At 56.6% G+C, this 20,554-nt stretch overlaps 1 protein-coding gene across 9 annotated transcripts in view; it reads left to right on the forward strand.

Moving 5' to 3' along the window:
- AFDN (afadin, adherens junction formation factor) overlaps nucleotides 1–20,554 on the forward strand; it is a 217,466-nt gene that overhangs the window by 182,386 nt on the left and 14,526 nt on the right. For 7 of the 9 annotated variants that reach the window (XM_061574668.1, XM_061574662.1, XM_061574667.1 and 4 more), the window contains 9 exons: nucleotides 1,339–1,560; nucleotides 1,947–2,038; nucleotides 2,898–3,023; nucleotides 5,046–5,746; nucleotides 6,048–6,483; nucleotides 8,053–8,142; nucleotides 11,244–11,273; nucleotides 15,195–15,620; nucleotides 17,387–18,047. In XM_061574668.1, the coding sequence (XP_061430652.1) occupies nucleotides 1,339–1,560; nucleotides 1,947–2,038; nucleotides 2,898–3,023; nucleotides 5,046–5,746; nucleotides 6,048–6,483; nucleotides 8,053–8,142; nucleotides 11,244–11,273; nucleotides 15,195–15,620; nucleotides 17,387–18,047 (2,784 nt within the window). The remainder of the gene's footprint in view (nucleotides 1–1,338; nucleotides 1,561–1,946; nucleotides 2,039–2,897; nucleotides 3,024–5,045; nucleotides 5,747–6,047; nucleotides 6,484–8,052; nucleotides 8,143–11,243; nucleotides 11,274–15,194; nucleotides 15,621–17,386; nucleotides 18,048–20,554) is intronic. The other 2 variants (XM_061574669.1, XM_061574665.1) reach the window with 2 other exon arrangements.

A 20,554-nucleotide genomic window follows, 5' to 3' on the forward strand; every position in this document is an offset into this window, starting at 1 on the left:
AGAGCACACACACACACACAGAGAGCACACACACACAGAGAGAGCACACACACATACACACAGAGAGCACAACACACACACACAGAGAGCACACACACACACAGAGCACACACACACACACAGAGAGCACACACACACACAGAGAGCACACACACACAGAGCACACACACACACAGAGAGCACACACACACAGAGAGCACACACACACAGAGAGCACACACACACACACAGAGAGCACACACACACAGAGAGCACACACACACACACAGAGAGCACACACACACACACAGAGAGCACACACACACAGAGAGCACACACACACACACAGAGCACACACACACACAGAGAGCACACACACACACACAGAGCACACACACACACAGAGAGCACACACACAGAGAGCACACACACACACACACAGAGCACACACACACAGAGAGCACACACACACAGAGAGCACACACACACAGAGAGCACACACACACAGAGCACACACACACACACAGAGAGCACACACACACAGAGAGCACACACACACACACAGAGAGCACACACACACAGAGAGCACACACACACAGAGCACACACACACAGAGAGCACACACACACACAGAGCACACACACACACACAGAGCACACACACAGAGAGCACACACGGAGGACAAAGATCCCGAATCTCGGAACGCCCAAGCGGTTCAATTTATTTCGAGGGGCGTAGCGCCGCTGGTTTTGAAGACATTGTACTCAGCTGCAGTGAGCCGCAGCGACACGACGGCGCTCTACGACAGCTGGCGCCAAACTGTGCCACATGCCCTCCCGCATGGCATTCTGGGATCCTCGGTACGGATAATGTTTTTATTTTTTTTTAAATTGATAGCGTACATGGACGTCCCGAGTTCGATTCCCGCTCACGGCCAACACCGTTGACGGTTATTTGAACCGGTCCCGGGCCTCCCCTAGGTTGACTCGGCCTCAAGTGAGTACCTGGTGCGGTGTGTAAAACATCGCCACTGGGGAGACAAAGGAGGCCGGGCATGGTGCTGGCCAGCCACCCCTTCGTGTGCCGTGCCGGCCTTCATAGGTGCTCGCTAACAGCGCTTGCCCCTACAGTCTTTTCGGGCTATACGGTGGATCTTTGTTTGTTTGTGTGCTACTCACTAACAGCGCTTGCCTCAACAGTCTGTTAAAGACTATACGGGGGATCTTTGTGCTTGTGTGTGTGCGCGTGTATGCGCGTATGTTTGTGTGTGCGTGAATGGCCTTCAATTGGTGCTCGCTAACAGCACTTGCCCCTACAGTCTGTTAAGGCTACACGTGTGTGCGTGTGCGTGCGTCGCAGGAACGGACCGTCGCACCGGTGGCAAGGCGAGGCCCAAGAGCGAGGGGCTGGAGTTGTACCGCGGCGCGGCGCGTCCCGACAGCCCGGAAGAGCCGGCGGAGACCCACACCGACGCCCACCAGCAGCAGCAGCAGCAGGAGCAGCAGGGCGGCGCAGTCTCTCACGGCGACGACCGGCTCGTGAAGAACCGCGCAGACCACCGCTCTACCCCCAACGTCGCGCGTGAGTGAGCGTGCGTGGTCGCGCTGTGGTGCACGGGGAGATCGTGCGTCCACGCCGTCGCGGTCAGAGACCCCACCGTGTTTTTGCACCGTTGGTCTCGTGTTTGCCCGTCTGTCTGCGGCGGTGAGATCTTGCCACGGTGGTGGCGTGGATTTTTTTCTCCGGATCCCCCGGTTTTTTCCTCCACATTTAGAATCGACATCGCAGCGCGTTTGGAGTGCTTGGCGACTGCTCTACGTTTGATAAGCCACTTGGTTGAGCTGTCCTTTGTGATAGCCGGGTCACTTCTGAAATAAAAAAATATCTGTAGTTTAGTGTCGTCACTGACGAAGGGTTCCGTCTTCCTTAGAACTCGTCCGTCGCTTGTCCCCCCCCGCCCCCCGCAGACTCCCCCGACAGCGTGGGTCTCCGCCCCGTGTACCCGGGCGCTCCGGCCTCCAGGGTCCAGTCGGTGTCGACCGGCAACCTCAAGGCAGAGGTGACCACCTCGTCACACATCACATTGTCACACATCACATCGTCACATATCACCACATCACCCATCCACTCGCTCACCTACCCACCTACCCACCCATCCACTCACCCACCTACCCACCCATCCACTGACCCACTCACCCACCCATCCACTGACCCACTCACTCACCTACCCACCCATCCACTAACTCACCCACCCACCCACCTACCCACCCACCCACCTACCCACCCACCTACCCACCCATCCACTGACTCACCCACTCACCTACCCACCCATCCACTAACTCACCCACCCACCCACCTACCCACCCACCCACCTACCCACCCACCTACCCACCCATCCACTGACTCACCCACTCACCTACCCACCCATCCACTGACTCACCCACCCACCTACCCACCCATCCACTGACCCACTCACTCACCTACCCACTCGTCCACTTGATAAAATGACCCACTCACTCACCCATTCCCCCACCCATCCACCCACTCATGCACTCAGTCTAACACCCCTACCCCGGTCCCACGAGTTCTCACCTGGTTACAATAAACCGTGTCGAGATTTGACCTCGCGCCTACCTGCCATGTGTGCCGTTGTCTGTGTGCCTTGCGTGTGTGCCGTGCTTGCGTGTCGTGTGTGTGCCGTGCGTGCGTGCGTGTGTGCCTTGCGTGTGTGTCATGCGTGTTGTGTGTGTTGTGTGTGTCGTGCGTGCCGTGCCGTTGCGTGTCGTGCGTGTGTGCCTTGCGTGTGTGTCATGCGTGTTGTGTGTGTCGTGCGTGTCGTGCGTGCCGTGTGTGTGTGTCATGCGTGTCGTGCGTGTGTGTCATGCGTGTCGTGCGTGTGTGCCGTGTGCGCCGTGCAGGAGAGTCCCTCTCCGCCGTCGCTCGAGGCCTACCCGGTGCCCACAGCCACCTACGCACGCGAGTGCAGCACGCTGCCACCCCCGCCCGCAGACAGCTCCCCCGCTTGGGCGGCCTCCGGCATGCAGGTGAGACGCAACAGCAGCAGCAGCAGCAGTAGTAGTAGTAGCAGTAGTAGCAGCAGCAACAATAGCAGCAGCAGCAGCAGCAGCAGTAGCAGCAGCAGCAGTAGTAGCAGTAGTAGCAGCAGCAGTAGCAGCAGCAGTAGCAGCAGTAGTAGCAGCAGCAGTAGCAGCAGTAGTAGTAGCAGCAGCAGTAGTAGCAGCAGCAGTAGTAGCAGCAGTAGCAGCAGCAGCAGCAGCAGTAGTAGTAGCAGCAGTAGCAGCAGTAGTAGTAGTAGTAGCAGCAGCAGTAGCAGCAGTAGTAGTAGCAGTAACAGCAGCAGCAGCAGCAACATTAGCAGCAGCAACAGCAGCAGCAGTAACAGCAGCCGCAGCAGCAGCCGCAGCAGCAGCAGTAGCAGCAGCAGCAGCAGCAGCAACAGTAGCAGCAGCAGCAACAGCAGCAGTAACAGCAGCAGCAGCAGCAACAGCAGCAGTAGCAGCCGCAGCCGCAGGTGTGAGGATTATCTGAACCAGTCCTGGGCCTGCTCTAGGTCAACTCGGCCTCAAATGAGTACCTGGTGCGGGGTGTGTCAACATTGCCAGTGGTGTTAGCCTCTCGGCTCTAAATTGAAAATGTATTTCTTTAGAACTGCTTTTTGTGTTTAGTTTTGTTGTCCTTCCCCCGCGCACCTTCGATTACCACAGTTGACTATGTACGGTGCGAAAGAAGTTCAGCAAACATAAATACAGCAGCAACAACAGCAACAACAACAACAACAGCATACCAACACCGCCACGGTGACGTAACCACAGCTCGTGTGCCAGGCTAGGTTGGCACGGAGCTTGTTAGGCTGAGATCGCTGATCTCAGTCTGTTGGAGCAAGTGCTGTTAGCGAGTGGCACCTATGGCACACGAGGGGGTGGGTGGCCAGCACCACTGCTGGCTGCCTTTGTCTCCCCAGAGGCAATGTTTACTACACACCACACCGGGTACTCATTTGAGGCTGAGTCGACCTTGGAGAGGCCCAGGACTCTTTCAGATAATTGTCACTGGTGTTGGCCGTGAGCGGGAACCACCATCACCACAACCACCAGCAGCACCGCTAATGCCACCTGCCATCATTACCATAACCACCACCAATACCACCAACACCCGCCATTCGCCACTAAGTGACAGTGACGTCACCACGGCACCTGTGCCAGGCCATGTGCACTTTGAGGCCACGTGAAGTGTCGAAGGCTCGTTGGCAGGAGGTCTCGGGACAGACCCAGGTGCTGTGGGTTGGCTAACGTGCCAACTTGCTGCAGTGTAGCCGGCCGGCGCTCCCCTCGTTGTTGTGAGCGTCACCCCTCTGCCCTCCGTCGTTGCTGAAAGACGACTGCATCTGACTGCCCAGTAAGCAGCGTCCTTCACGAGCCTCCTCTACAGAGGCCGATCTTGACACCGCTGGTACCAATCTCCGGCAAGTCCACTCAACCCATTTCGTGCCTGTTTAGCTCCCCAGCCAGACAGAATCTGCTTGGGCATGCGGTGGCTGGGCATGCGGGCTACATGACCCAGCCAGGGCCGCCTTGCCTGCCGGAGGAGCCCACTGATGGGAATGTGTCCAGATCAAGGATTTGTGAGCTCCTCACACAATCCAGCCTGGTTAAACCCAGGGTGGTTCGTAGGCATGCCAGCCTGAATGTTTCTAACCAGCGCAGATATTCCATTAGAGGGGGTCCACGTTTCACAAGCATAGAGTCGGGAGGGCATGGTTGTGGCCAAGAACACCCAAAGCTTTGTGCGGAGCGACAGACCCAGGTAGCTTCCACACAGCAACTGCTCCATCAGCAATGGAGGAGCAGAGGGTGTGGAGTGTTTGGTAGCACAATACCCAGGCAGGTGCTGGGTATTTTGTGGCACGCTCCAGGTTCAGCAGCAGCACCTCCAACAACAACCACCACCACCATCATCACCACAACGACCACCATCATCATCATCACCACCCCAACCACCACACGCGTCCACCGTAACCTCTCCTCCTCCCGCCCTCCGTCGCGCAGAGAGCGGCGCACTCCGAGGAGGAGCTGCGGCGAGACCGCCCCTACCGTGCGGCGGGGCCGCCGCCGCCACCGCCACACCACCACCACGGGCAGCAGCAAGCGCAGCGCCAGCAGCCGCCCTCCTCGCTCCTATCCTCCTCCAGCCACGAGCAGTCGGCGCTGTCGGCTCGCGCGCCGCAGTACGGCATCGCCGTGGGCGGCGCCGCCTCCGCCAAGACGGGGCCGGGCCGCTGGAAGACGCCCGTCGTCAGCGGTGGCGGCGGCGGCGGCGGTGGCCAGCAAGGAGGCGGCCTCCCTCCGCCGCCCCCTCCGACGCGGTACCCGCCGGGGTACGGCCCCGAGTCGCGGGACCTCCCGCCGCCACCGCCGCCTCCGCCGCCGGCGTCCGCCCTGCACGGCATGGGCGGGATGAGCGGCGGGGGCACGTCCTCGTCGCTGTCGTCGCTTTCGTCGCCGTCGCTGCCGTCGCCCGGCTATGGCGGCGACGCGGGGCCCGAGGCGGAGCGCAAGCGCGAGGAGCAGCTGCGCTGGTACGAGGCGGAGAAGGCGCGGCTGGAGGAGGAGCGCGAGCGACAGCGGCGCAGGAAAGCGGCGGGGGCCGCTGCTCCCGGCGGCGGTGGCGGTGGTGGCGCGGGCGCGGGGTCGGTGGTGAGACCGCACGAAAGGCCGGCGGTGCCGTCGCAAGGAGACACGATCATCAGGTGATACCTCGCCCCCCCCACCGCCTCCTCCACCTCGGGGCGACTGCGGCGCTCGGCATCTTGGGGCTTTTTTCGATGTTTTTTGCACGGAACGATGCCCCTAGCGCCACGCTCGATGCTGCCCCCCCCATCCTGCCGGCTCTATCAACGTTGCTGCTAGTGCCGCTGTCCATGCTGTTAGTGCAACTACCAATGGCGCCAGTGCTCCACGCCGCTGGTTCTATCAACGTTGCTGCCTGGCGCCACGCTCGGTCAATTGCCGACTCGCCCCCCCCCCCCCGTCCCCCTCCCCCTCCTTCAGGGAGCTGCGCCCCCAGTCGCAGCCGCGCACCATCGAGCGCCACGACCTGCACTTCCTGGTGCCCCCCCCCGCGGGCACCGGCGAGGAGGAGAGCGCCAGCGGCTCCCCGCAGCTGTCGCCGTCGCCGTGGGCGCGCGACGCCCGCGAGCGCCAGGAGAAGCAGCGGCAGCAGCAGCAGCTGGAGATGCTGGAGCGGGAGATCGCGGCGCTGCAGTCGCGGCCGCAGCACCAGCTGCTGCCCGAGGAGAGCGACCGGCTGCGCAAGCTGCTGCTGGAGCGCGAGTTTCAGCGGCGCGTGCAGGAGGTGTCGCTGCGCCGGCGGGGCGGCGACGACGACGATGACGACGACGACGACTACGAAGAGAGGGACGACGACGAGGGAGGTGGAGGCACTAGGATCGGGGCGCAGGCCGCAGGGCAGAAGCAGTCGGTGCAGGTGAACGTCGCTCGCGCGCGCACGGACGTGGAGACACCAGCGTCTTTACGGACCCACGCACGGAAACTGTGATGCTATTTAAGCGAATTAACTATTTTCAGAATAGTTTTTTTACCCTTCTATCTGGCAACAAAACTGGCACCTTATTTTACAAGGAGTCATGTTTGCATAGACCACAATACCTGCGGTCATAATGCAAACAAAAACATAACTCTGATAATGTATGCACTGTCCTTGAAGTTGACTATTTTCATTTTGGCCCCATTGAGCTATGTAGCTCACAACCAAAGTGGGCTTATCGTCGCGTGAAAATGTATTGCAGCCAAACACTCTAAACCCGTGATGTCGATTCTAAATGGGGAGGGGAAAACCGGAGGACCGGGAGAAAAATCCACGCAACCACGGGGAGAGAGAGATACAGGCGAACTCCAAATATACAGCAGGCATCGGGGTCGGAAAGATCCCCTGACCTGCATACCAGGCGAGGGAGTTAACATCTCCTAGCTACCATGGTGCCTCTTAAATAATTAAAAGTGTAACAAAAAAAATGTTTTGTTCCTGGGTAGTAAGTGTTAATTCCTGATTACTTATGCCTCAAAAGTACAGAATTGGCTATTATAACTCACAAACTTTGCTTTTGTGACCAGGACAGTTATGTTTAGAAATGTACTTATTTTCAATGAGATAACGCGGTGTGCATTTGTGTCATTCCTTCGCATAAAGTCCTGGTCACAAAAGCAAAGTTTGTGGGGAATAATAGCCATTTTCTCTAAGAAAAGCTGTCTCGGGTGTGGACCAATCAACTTCAAAGACAGTGCATATCATTATCATCATCAGAGTTGTTTCTTTTTGTTTGCATTTTGACAGCTTGTGTTGTGGTTATTGCAAACATGATGCCTTGTATAACGGTGTCAGTTTTTGTACCAGTTGAAAGGGTAAAAACCTATCACTATATTTTCTATTCTTTTTAGGCATAAGCAATTAAAACATAACACTTACTACCCCGGGACAAGAATCGTGTTCCATAGTGTAATGAGAGCGAGAGGAGACGCCTGTCGTAGTATGAGCGAGGAGGTTTGCGTGGCAGCGCTTGATCGCTCGCCAACGTTACGAACGAGCGTTTTTTTAAATCCTTTATATTAAGTTCACTTGCTTGCGCGCTTACGACCGTGCAAATCTTTCGGTCGTTTTTTAACCCACTTCCCGTGATCCAATCGAGCTGACATTTTGCACACAGACTCGTTGTGCATGACAATTTATTTTCGTGAAAATTATTTTTCCAAAATTTTACACCTTTCAGGAAAATTTTTTTAATATTTAATTACCAATTGCTTAATGGTGGCAGACAATCATCTGACCCATAGGTGGCAGCCATCTCAAGCCAGAGGACGAGAGGACTCTAGCCGCCAGTTTCAAAGACCAATGTGGGCTGGGTTGTGGCCCATTGAACACGCATATAAAGGATTTATAGTGAAAAACTTAGTTTTTACGGGTTAATTTTTTTAAAATTATTTTCTTCGCCCGGGGTGTTAACGCCATTGGGCCCGGCCGTCTCTCGCGCGAACGCAGGAAAAGCCTCTGCCGTGGCAACACCAGCAGACGGGAGACTTCCACCAGCAGCAGCAGCAAAGGCATGAGGAGGAGACGCACGTGTTGCAGGTAGATCCCTTGCCCTGTCTCTCTCTCTCTCCGCTCTCCCCATTCAGCAATCTCGCTCGGGTGGCGTGCCTCGTCGGAAAATGTGGAAATAGTTTGGGAGCGAGGGGGGCGGGGATGGGGAAGTCTCACCCCACGTGTGCCGCTGGACGGGAGGTGGTGTTGCGTGGCACGGTGGCGCGTCTCCGGCACCGCCGGCCACCTCGTCACCCTGGTGGGCGTGGCTTGTAGGGGGTTTCCTGCCTTCGGTGGGGAGGCAGGATGTGGGAGGACTGCCTGCGATGACCCAGGTGCTTCTGCGTGGTTCTTTCGGTAAAGTCACGTAGAAGGGAAATAATAAAATAATAAAAATAAAACTATAAAATAATTCTCACGACGTTTCGGCCACAACGCAAGCAGCCGTCCTCAGGTGAAGAACAGGTCTGTCGGAAAGACAGCGTCTGAATGGGCACTACCAAGCTTGCCAGTGTTTATTTAAGCTGGGTTGGAGGGGGAAGAGCGCCTTGACAACGGAATTTGCTTTCCGACAGACCTGTTCTTCACCTGAGGACGGCTGCTTGCGTTGTGGCCGAAACGTCGTGAGAATTATTTTATTATGTTTAATTTTTATTATTTTATTATTTCCCTTCTACGTGACTTTACCGAAAGAACCAAGAAGATGAATCCCTGCAGTCACGAAAGCTTTACATCGAGACCCAGGTGCTGTGTTTGTAGGCTTGGGGTTTGAGAGGCTCGTCCTGGTGATGGCAGCGCTGAGTCTCTCCACCCCCCCCCTCCGTGTCGGAGTCAGAATCTTTTTTATCCTGGAGATTAGCTGTGGTGCTCTTTTTACACAGATGTGCAGTGGCGGCGGTCAGGAACGTAAATGGCACTTTGCTCTGTGCTCCGCGGTGGCTCGGAGATGTTAACTACCTCGCCTGGTATGCAGGAGGTCGTGAGTTCCATCCCGACCCTGACGCCTGCTGCTGTATATTTGGAGTTTGCGTGTCTCTCTCTCTCATCATCACGGTGGCTAGGAGATGTTAACTACCTCGCCTGGTATACAGGAGGTCGTGGGTTCCATCCCGACCCTGACGCCTGCTGTATAATTATAAGCTGCGTGTGTCTCTCCCCATGGCTCGGTTTCCTCCGGGTTCTTCCGGTTTCCTTCCCCTCCTGCTCTTCCTCCACACACACGGAGGGCCAAAATCTCATGGCATTCATAGCTCAACATCCCGATGTAAAGTCGCAGCACCCTCTTGATCAAGTGTCATGAGACTCGGTAAAGCTTTCGTTTGGTAAACAATCGCAAAAAACAAATTATATAATAATGAGGGTAGCATTCACGCCTCCTTGACAATGGATAATAATAGTAATGACAGCAATTATTTGACAGCCCTGTCGTCAGCCCGCTGCTGGATTGGAGGCCTCCCACGCCTTGTCAGTCGTCAGGATTGTGTGACCATACTTCACTATGCCTGTCGGTGCGTGTCGGTGACCTCCTGTATACCAGGCGAGGTAGTTAACATCTCCTAGCCACCGTGATGATGATGATGATGATGAGAGAGAGAGAGACACACAAACTCCAAATATACAGCAGCAGGCATTGTCAGGGTCGGGATCGAACCCACGACCTCCTGTATACCAGGCGAGGTAGTTAACGTCTCCTAGCCACCCCGTAGCCCTCGGAACGGGAAAGGAAAGTGAATCGCCTTCCAAACCTGGACGCAGGTCGTAATGGCAAAGCTCTTGCTTCTTTTCCACTGGCACATCTGAGCCGTGCCGGGGCCGTACCAAGCCAGGGGCCGCCGCGGGTCAGGACGGGCCCCAGGCTGCTTGTCTTTCCACCCCTCCCCACCCCACTGGTCAGGTGACGCCGCCTCCTCACGGCGTCATCGGCCCCCGAAACCCCTGGCCCTTGCTTGGCCCCCCGGGCCAGATTCAGCCGCCCCCTTTGTACGTACGTGTACGTTGAACTTCTTTCGCGCCAGAGGTCGCAACCGGGTACCCGATACCCGTACCCTACTCGATACCCGGCTACCCGTACCCGGGTACGGGTAGACCGTGTTTCACTGGTGAGTAACTGTTTGTCACTCATTTCCCAACGTCTTGTCTCTTCTCACAATTCAAGTTCCTAGAATCAACCCCCACCCGTGTCTGCAACATGGCTTCATCCCAGAGGTCGCAATCAGGTACCCGATACCCGTACCCTACCTGTACCCAGCCGGGTACGGGTAGGGTACGGGTACGGCCAGGTACGGGTACCCGTTTGCGACCCTGGTGCGGTCCGGTATGGGTACGGGTAAGGAATCCAAACCCGTTTGCGACCTCTGTTTCGCGCCGCACGTCGCCAACCGCGCTAAGCGGCGGTGCGCGGGAGAGACAACAAACTAAACGCATGAGGCAGTTCTAAAGAAAACGAGTTTTCGATCCTCGATTTGAAAGTGGCATAGCTCCTGGGGCCTTCATGTGAGTCCATCAGCCTTGCGCCGCTTGCTTCTGGCTTGGCTCAGCAAACAGGCAGTGGAAAAACCACCCGTACCGTGCTGGCTCGGCTCGGTTGTGCCGGTGGAATCGGGGGGGGGGGGGCGCGGTTGGGGGGGGGGGGGGGTGGGGTATTGTAGTCCATCGGCGCGAGCGTGGATCAGCCGTCGTGTTACTGTCGCATTGTCGTTGTTTCGATTTAAAGCTTTCGTGACTGCAGGGATTCATCTTCTTGGTTCTTTCGGTAAAGTCACGTAGAAGGAAAATAATAAGATGATAAAAATTAAACACGATAAAATAATTCTCACGACGTTTCGGCCACAACGCAAGCAGCCGTCACCTGAAGACGGATGCTTGCGTTGTGGCCGAAACGTCGTGAGAATTAATTTATTATATTTTCTTTTTATTATTTTATTATTTTCCTTCTACGTGACTATACCGAAAGAACCAAGAAGATTGTTGTTGTTGTCGTTGTTGTCGTTGTTGTCGTTGTGTTCGCTGTGTTCGTTGTGTTGTCGTTGCATTGTTGTTGCCACCGTCGCGTTGTCGTTGTGTCTCCTCCACCTAACCGAGCGCTTTGACCGTCGGGGTCTGTTTCTCTTTCCTGGCCGGGAGCATCCTTGACCCCTCCCCCTGCGCAGGCCTTCCCGACTCTCTCGGTCTTGCACTTGGTATGTGTGACGACGCCGCCGCCGCTCTCCCACCCCTCTCTCCGTCTTTGTCTCTCCGCATGCCTCTCCCAGCCTCCCCCCTGCTCTTTCTTCGTTTCCCAGCCACCGTCACCAACGCGGCCACCATCCCCATCCCCCATCGGCCTCCTCCACGATGTTCCCCCATCGTCGCGGCCCTGGTCGTTTTGCTCTTTATTTGTTTGCCTCTCCGACGCTCCTCTCACACTCGCGAGGGCGGCGGCAGCAGCATCGGCAGGAGCGTGGGACGACGTCGCGATCCTTTAAATTCGCTCCGGCCGCCTGCGACGTTGGCAATGTTCCACTACGGCCTCTTAGACCGGGGAGATCTCGTCTTGAGGAGGTCCAGTGACACCCTCGGCTGCAGAAGTTGTAGGAATGCAACCTCCAGGAGTTCTGGTGGGTCACCTCATCTCCTGGAGGTCTGGAGGAGACCTGTCGACGTGCAGCTGGTCTCGCCACGTTTGCGAGATGTTAACTACCTCGCCTAGTATACAGGAGGTCGTGGGTTCGATTCTGACGCCTGTACAATTGGAGTTTGCGTTTTTCTCTCACCGTGGTTGGGCGATGGAAGTTCCCCACAATTCTCGACTTTGGTTCCATCCCGTCGCCAATCGACTCGCTTCCACCTGACAGAAGCAGCAATCAGGAGCAGCAGCCGCCACCTTTTGGACTCGACTACCATGTGAAGGATGGTCCCAGCACAGATCAGGGCACCCATTCCACCAATCTCCCCGGGTGGTGGTGGTGGTGGTGACGATGTTTATGATGAATTGGCCCTGCCGAGGATGTAATCCTCAGGCCCTCAAACTCAGTAACGATTTCTGTTGGGGTTTATATATTTACTTCAAACGTGCATCAGCCTTTCAATCTGAATTGGGCCCGTTGTCGTCGTTGTCACATTAATTGGAGGAAAAACTTGGGTCGGTTTAAAAAAACAATTTGGTACTTAACAAATATTTTTGTAAAGATCTGAATTGGGCCCATTGTTATCCCTGGCGCAATAAATTTATTCTTAGGTTTTTTTCGGTAAAGTCACGTAGGTAAAAAATTTAAATTAATAAAAGTAAAATAAAACAAAATAAAAAAATCACGGCGTTTCGGAAGCAACACAAGCCTCCGTCTTCCAGTGGAACCGTCACAGCCACGACAGCTGTATCAAGTAAATGAGAGACCACAAGAAATACTACCCCGTATATATAATGGTTGAGGGGGGAAGGGCCAGGAACGGCACACTTTTTATTCATATTTTGTTTTATTTTACTTTTATTAATTTAAATTTTTTACCTACGTGTCTTTACCGAAAAAACCTAAGAATATGAATCCTTGCAGTCACGAAAGCTTCAAATCTAGAAGCAATAAATGTAGTTTGCAAATTTGGCCACCAGATGGCAGCGGCGGCGGCGGACACAATCACACGTGTCGCTCCACAACAGATAAGCGGGCGGGGGGGGTGGTCAATGAAGAGAAGTATAACGAATAGCCGTGGGGGAGATGCACACGCTGCCCGGTGCGTGTCGGGGTGAGACGGACGCTTGTTGCCTTAGTCCCGGGAGAAGCCGCTTTGCGTGTGCGTGCGTGCGTGTGTGTGCGTGTGCGTGCGTGTTTGTGCGTGTGTGTGCATGCGTGTGCGTGCGTGTGTGTGTGTGTGTGCGTGTGTGTGTGTATGCACTCGTGGTTGTCTGTGCGCACACGTGTGTGTGTGTGTGTATGCCCTCTTGCATGTGAGTATACTCTCCTGCATGTCTGTGTGTATGTCTCCTTGTGCGTGTGTGTATGTGTCCTCGTGCGTGTCAGTGCCTGCATGTGCTTATGTGTGTATGCCCTTGTGTGTGTGTGTATGCCCCCGTGCTTGTGAGTATACCCTCCAGGATGTGTGTATGCCCTCATGTCTGTGTGTGCCCTTGTGCGTGCGCGTGTGTGCCCTTGTGCGTGCGTGTGTTGTGCCCTTGTTTGTGCGTGCGCGTGTGTATGCCGTGAGTGTGTGACCTCGTGCGTTTGTGTGTGTATGCCCTCCTGTGTGTGTGTATGCCCTCCTGTGTGTGTGTGTATGCCCTCCTGTGTGTGTGTGTATGCCCTCCTGAGTGTGTGTGTGTGTATGTGTGTATGCCCTCCTGCGTGTGTGTGCTTGTGTGTATGCCCTCCTGTGTGTGTGTGTGTGTATGCCCTCCTGTGTGTGTGTGTGCCCTCCTGTGTGCGTGTGTGTGTGCCCTCCTGTGTGTGTGTGTATGCCCTCCTGTGTGCGTGTGTGTGTGCCCTCCTGCGTGTGTGTGTGTGTGTGCCCTCCTGTGTGTGTGTGTGTGTGCCCTTCTGTGTGCGTGTGTGTGTGCCCTCCTGTGTGTGTGTGTGTATGCCCTCCTGTGTGCGTGTGTGTGTGCCCTCCTGCGTGTGTGTGTGTGCCCTCCTGCGTGTGTGTGTGTGCCCTCCTGTGTGTGTGCGTGTGTGTGTGCCCTCCTGTGTGCGTGTGTGTGTGCCCTCCTGTGTGTGTGTGTGTATGCCCTCCTGTGTGTGTGCGCGTATGCCCTCCTGCGTGCGTGTGTGCGTGTATGCCCTCGTGCGTGCGTGCGTGCGTGCGTGTGTATGCCCTCCTGTGTGTGTGTATGCCCTCCTGTGTGTGTGTATGCCCTCCTGTGTGTGTGTGTATGCCCTCCTGTGTGCGTGTGCATGTGTGTGTATGCCCTCCTGCGTATGTGTGTGTGTGCGTGTGTGTGTGTATGCCCTCCCGCGTGTGTGTGTGTGTGCGTGTGTGTGTGTATGCCCTCCCGCGTGTGTGCGTGCTTCGTATTTATTTGCTGTGCGGTTCACCTTTGTCCGGTGCCGTTGCACCGGCTCGGGCTGTTGTGCCTTCTGTTCCGCCCGTGTGCCGCCTGTCGCTGGCGGAGCCACCGTGAGCCATGCCGCCGCCACCGCTCTCCCGCCTCCTCTCGCTCTCTCGTTTTGCCGTTTGGTTTTGTTTTGTTTGCCGTTTGCTTTCACCGGTTTGCTCTTCGAATCCATCGGCGAGGTTTTAATTTGTGAATGCGGCATCCTTTATACCCCCCCTTCCCCCACACCGCCCCCCCCCGCGCCATCTTCCATCCGTGCACCCGATTGGTGCGACGACTCCACCACCACTACGCACCATCGCGCACACACACAAACGTTTCGCTCTTGAGCCGGTGGTCCGGACAATGCTGTGAGGAGAGCCCTTTAGCGCTTCTGCGGCCGTCTGGAACGCTCTTCCGATGTTAAGGAAGCCACTGGGAGCTATGTATTTTGGTATCGTCACCTTGATTGGAAACTCGTGTTTTAGTTTTGTTGTCCTTCCCACCCACCCCCCAACTGCCTGCACACCTCCGATTAGCGCGGGTTGGCTACGTACGGTTAGAAATAATTTCAACGTACGTGCAGAGCGTTGCGTACGCGATCGCGTGGCGCGCAAGGCACGGTGGGGCGGAGTCGGACGGAAATCGAAACCGGCAAAGTCCCCCCAACAGCGACGCAGCTTTGCGCTGAAATTTCATTCATGTTTAGATCTTTGTTTGTTTTGTTACCGCGCGAGAGTGCAGAGTCTTTAGCCGGAGAATCGTAATGTTCATCTCGCCCGGGGGGAATCCAATGAGCCGTGAGGGTCGGGTTTTGCCACAGATGTCCAGTACGGGCACGGGGGGCGGGCGGGGGTCACGCACAACACACAAACACGATAGGAGTTCAAAGTATAGGAAAGGTAAGCATATTACTAAAAATAAATCTACTCGTGTGGATGGTACGGCTGCCTGCGTGCGTGTATGCGTGTGAACGTGTGTGCGCGTGGACGTATGTGTGCGTTTACGTACGCGCGTGCGTGTGCGTGCGTGCGCGTGTATTACGCGTTGAAAAGCCGCTGATCTCTCCCGCCCCTCGCGCTCCCCGCCTGCGCGTTAGCTCCAGGACGAGGAGCGCCGGAAGCATCAGCAGCAGGCGGAGGAGCGTGCGCGGCAGCAGAGGGAAGCGGATGAGCGGGCAAGGCAGCAGCGAGAAGCGGAGGAGCGAGCGAGGCAGCAGCGAGAAGCGGAGGAGCGAGCGAGGCAGCAGCGAGACGCGGAGGAGCGAGCGAGGCAGCAGCGAGAAGCGGAGGAGCGGGCGAGGCAGCAGCGAGACGCGGAGGAGCGGGCGAGGCAGCAGCGAGAAGCGGAGGAGCGAGCGAGGCAGCAGCGAGAAGCCGAGGAGCGAGCTCGACAGAGGGAAGCAGACGAACGGGCGAAGCAGCAGCGGGAAGCAGAGGAGCGGACGCGGCAGCAGCGGGAAGCGGAGGAGCGGACGCGGCAGCAGCGAGAAGCGGAGGAGCGGACGCGCAAGGTGGAGGAGCAGGTGAGAGGCTGGAGGTCTCCTGCCGGGTGAACCCGGCGTGGTACGGGCCAGCCGCCTAAATTTAAATGTGTCGTTAAACCCGCCAACACCCGACAACGGCCAATTAGCGAGGTTTGTCACGTGCACACAACATGCCCATTTAGCATAGTCTTAGGTTTTTTCGGTAAAGTCACGTAGGTAAAAAAATGTAATGAATAAAAGTAAAATAAAAATCACGACGTTTTGGAGGCAACACAAGCTTCCGTCTTCAGATGGAACCGTCACAGCATGATTGCTGTATCACTTGATACAGCTATCGTGCTGTGACGGTTCCACCTGAAGACAGTCACCCACCCACTCACATAGTCACTCACCCACGCACACAGTCACTCACCCACTCACACAGTCACTCACCCACTCACATAGTCACTCACCCACTCACACAGTCACTCACCCACTCACACAGTCACTCAGCCACTCACACAGTCTCTCACCCACTCACATAGTCACTCACCCACTCACACAGTCACTCACCCACTCACACAGTCACTCACCCACTCACACAGTCACTCAGCCACTCACACAGTCACTCACCCACTCACATAGTCACTCACCCACTCACACAGTCACTCACCCACTCACACAGTCACTCACCCACTCACACAGTCACTCACCCACTCACACAGTCACTCACCCACTCACACAGTCACTCACCCACTCACACAGTCACTCACCCACTCACACAGTCACTCACCCACTCACACACTCACCCACTCACACAGTCACTCACCCACTCACACAGTCACTCACCCACTCACACAGTCACTCACCCACTCACACAGTCACTCACCCACTCACACAGTCACTCACCCACTCACACAGTCACTCACCCACTCACAGTCACTCACCCACTCACATAGTCACTCACCCACTCACACAGTCACTCACCCACTCACACAGTCACTCACCCACTCACACAGTCACTCACCCACTCACACAGTCACTCACCCACTCACACAGTCACTCACCCACTCACACAGTCACTCACCCACTCACACAGTCACTCACACAGTTACTCACCCACTCACAGAAGTTCACCATGCATACAGCAACGATACTGTTGAAAGCCGGCGAGGATAAATATACGGGTGACAACATTGTGTCTGCATCGTGAAAAAAATATTTCCACATCCTATTGGCCACGCGGCCTTCTGGGAAGGTGTGCCTAGCTTCAGTGGGCTCGATGCCGGCGCTGTGTGTTGTTGGCACCGAAACTAGGATCCGTCTCCGATACAAAAATCACGTGCGGCTGCTCACCAACATTGGCTGAAGCAAAGCCGCCAGAGCGAACGTTGAAACCGGCGGTCCAGAGTTTGACGATGAAATGACGCAAAGTAAAAATGCAGGTGGGCACGTAGGGTCCGTGTATTTTACCCTCAATGCTCACCACCAATCATTATCATGAGCACGTCGCCAGCATGGCGGAGCTCTCATTAACGCTGGCCTCGCCCTCGTTGATCGTCAGCGGGATCGTCGGTGTAGCGCGTGCGCCTGACCCGCTAACGCCAGCCTCGTGCCCTCGTTCATCAGAAGGATAGTGCCAGTTTCTCCAGAATTGTCGCTCGTCAGCGTAACGCACTCTCCTCGCCAACGGCCTCGCGCCCTTCCCGGCCGTCGTCGGAAGCACAACGCCAGTTTCGCCGCTATCGGCCCGTTGGCACGGCACTAGTCCCTGACGCGGTCGCGTCTCTCCCTCCGCCGGTGGCGGCGGCGACATTCACCACCAGCGGCGCCGCGACGACGACTACTACGCTCACATGGAGTCGGAGCGGCGGCGCGCGCTGGACGAGGAGGAGCGCCGCCTGCTGGGTCCCGGCAACAACAACGGCGGCGGCGGCGACGACGGGACATCCACGGCGGCCTACGCCGCCACCACCGCCGCCGCGTCTCCGCCGGCGCCGTCCCAGCAGAGTAAGCCTCGCGGCGGAGGCGGAACGGGCATCGGCGGCGGCATCGGCGGAGGCATCGGCGGCATCGGCGGAGGCGGCGACGTCGTGCACAGAGCCATGCTGGTGCGGTGCGGTGACGGCGAGGAGGAGGAGGACTCTGCAAAGACGAGAGACGCTCGCACTAACCCCGCGGCGGCGGCGGCGGCCGCCCCCCTGCGCTGGCAGCAGCAGCAGCCGGGCGGCGGCGGCGGCGCCGTGACGACGCGCCGACCGCCGCTCGCCCGGCCGCCGCGCCCCGTGTCGGACGGCTTTGCGCTCTCGTCGGCCGCGGGGGGGGCGGCCGGCCTGGGCAGGCAGGCGCCGTCGGTGGCGGCTTCCAGCAGCATGGCCGACCTGGCGCGCGTCGGCCGCGGCGCTGTCGGCGCCGCGGCGGCCCAGCAGCTCCGCGGCACGCCGGCCTCGCTGCTGCTCACCTATGCTTCGCCTGGAAACTCGCAAGGTGAAAGGCCGCACCTTGGCTGTGCGCGTGGCTCTCTGTGCGAGCGAGCGAGTGGCTTGAATGAGAGCGTGCGTGCGTGCGTGCATGGCCCCTGGGGGTTGTTGTCTGTCAACGGCAGTTGTTGTTGCTGTCTGTTCGTGGGTTGTGACTTGGCTTGTTTTTGCGAGTATGGCTTGTCAGAGTGTGAGTCGGTGTGCGCGTGTGTGTGTGAGTCAGTGTGCGCGTGTGTGTGTGATTCGGTGTGTGTGTGAGTTGGTGTGTGTGTGTGTGAGTTGGTGTGTGTGTGTGTGTGAGTCGGTGTGCGCGTGTGTGTGTGAGTTGGTGTGTGTGTGTGTGCGAGTCGGTGTGCGCGTGTGTGTGGGTGAGTCGGTGTACGCGTGTGTGTGATTCGGTGTGTGTGTGAGTTGGTGTGTGTGTGTGTGTGAGTCGGTGTGCGCGTGTGTGTGGGTGAGTCGGTGTGCGCGTGTGTGTGTGAGTTGGTGTACGCGTGTGTGTGTGAGTCAGTGTGCGCGTGTGTGTGTGAGTCGGTGTGCGCGTGTGTGTGGGTGGTGTAGCGGTTTAGTTCACTAGCTCGCTGCGCTACGAACCCGGCAACCCGAGTTCAATTCGTCCTGCTCACTGCCAGCACAAGTGACGATTATTTGAACTGGTCCTGGACCTTCGCTAGGTCGACTCAGCCTCAAATGAGTACCTGGTGCGGTGTATAAACATCACCATTAGGGAGACAAAGGCGGCTGGGCTTGGTGCTGGCCACCCACCCCCTTGTGTGCCGTGCCGGCCTTCATAGGTGCTCGTTAACAGCACTTGCCCCAACAGTCTTTTAAGGCTACACGGGGGCTCTTATTCTTTGTGTGTGTGTGTGAGCAGTGAGGCACTGTGTGTGAGTGTCTTGTGTGTGCTAGTGGCTTGTACGTGTGTCTGTGTGCGAGCCTGTCTGTACGTGTGACTCTAGTCTGTGTGTCCGTGTCTGTACCCCGCTTCTGTGTGTGTGTGTGTTCTATGCAAGGACACGCCTTGCTTGTCTGTGATTGTGTGTCTGTCTGTCTGTCTCGCTTGCTTGTGGCTTGCTTGCGGCTTGCTTGTGGCTTGCTTGCGGCTTGCTTGTGGCTTGCTTGATGGATTAAATTGCTTTGTCGGATCATCTGCAACCCCCCGTGTCTGCGACCGATTAACTCATCAGCTTTCCTCAACTCATCTGCTTCCACTCTCCCGTCGCGAGGCAGCTGGGTGTCTCCGCCGTTGTTCGCAACTTTCCCGTGTCTGTACCGCACCCCCGTTATTTCGCGGATGCAGTCGGAATGCAGGTGTTGTGGTCAATGCAAACATGACTCCTTGTAAAAAAAAGGTGTCGATTCCAATGGTGTAAATACCCACAAATTGGTTAATTGGGTTAAGCCACATCACAGCATCTTGCCCCCTTCTCTGAAATGAAGTTCTGCATGCTGAGAGAGGATGCCTCGCGCGATAAAAGACAAAGATCCAAATGTTCTAAATTGTTATTCTTACCGATGAAAGCACCCAGCCGCCTCGTGCATGCGAGCTGTGACCGCCTGCCATCACAAACGTCGCGATCCCCCCCCCCTCTACCCCCGTCCCTCGGGGGCGTTTCCCTGAAGCCGGAGTCTACGCCTCTTCGCAATCGGTTGCGCAACCCGTGGATTCGTACGCAACTCAACGTCTCGGCAATCGAGTCGGGAGCGGCGGTTGCCACGACCCGTTAACTCTAGATTTGAAGCTTTCGTGACTGCAAGGATTCATGATCTCAGTTCTTTCGGTAAAGTCACGTAGATAAATAAAACACAATAATAATAATTTATTTATTCTTTTTAATTTCATTTTTTACCTGAGTGACTTTACCGAAAGAACTAAGATTATGACCCGTTAACTTGCAGCGGAGACGCTCGTTCGCGCGGCAGATTTGCGCGACTCGGATTTGGCCGTTGTGATGCTAAACTCCTTGTCGCTCAGCTGCTCGCCCAGACGTCGACAAGTGTGTCGCTGGGTGGCACATTTTTTAAATTAGCGCGACGATTTCCAGAGCAGATTTTGGTCGCGCGACCGACCAGGGGCTCGTGAGTTGACCCGGCTTTCCAGACTCGCATCCCTCCCTCGCTCGCTCGCTCCCTCCCTCCCTCCCTCCCTCGCTCCCTCGCTCGCTCCCTCCCTCCCTGCCTCGCTCCCTCGCTCGCTCCCTCCCTGCCTCCCTCCCTGCCAATCCGTCGTCGCCTCTTCCCCAATCCGACGTGACGACCTGGTCAACCGACGTTGGTTCGAGCCAGCAAGATCATCGACGTGGACGATTCGCTTACTTTATTTACGTGTCCGTGTTTGATTTACTTTTTATTTGTATCTGCCCTTGATTTCGTTGCGCCGTGTGTGTGTGTGTATGAACGTGTGCGCGCTCGCTGCGACTGTTCTAGATTGTCACTAAGCCAATCCTAATAAGTCGTGCACCGACGGGTCCCCGGATAATTAGCCCGATGTCGGATGTTTACCGGCCGGCCTGC

The sequence above is a fragment of the Lethenteron reissneri genome, chromosome 56 (assembly GCF_015708825.2).
Source record: "Lethenteron reissneri isolate LAM-NWPU_2019-01 chromosome 56, ASM1570882v1, whole genome shotgun sequence".
Lineage (NCBI taxonomy): Eukaryota > Metazoa > Chordata > Hyperoartia > Petromyzontiformes > Petromyzontidae > Lethenteron > Lethenteron reissneri.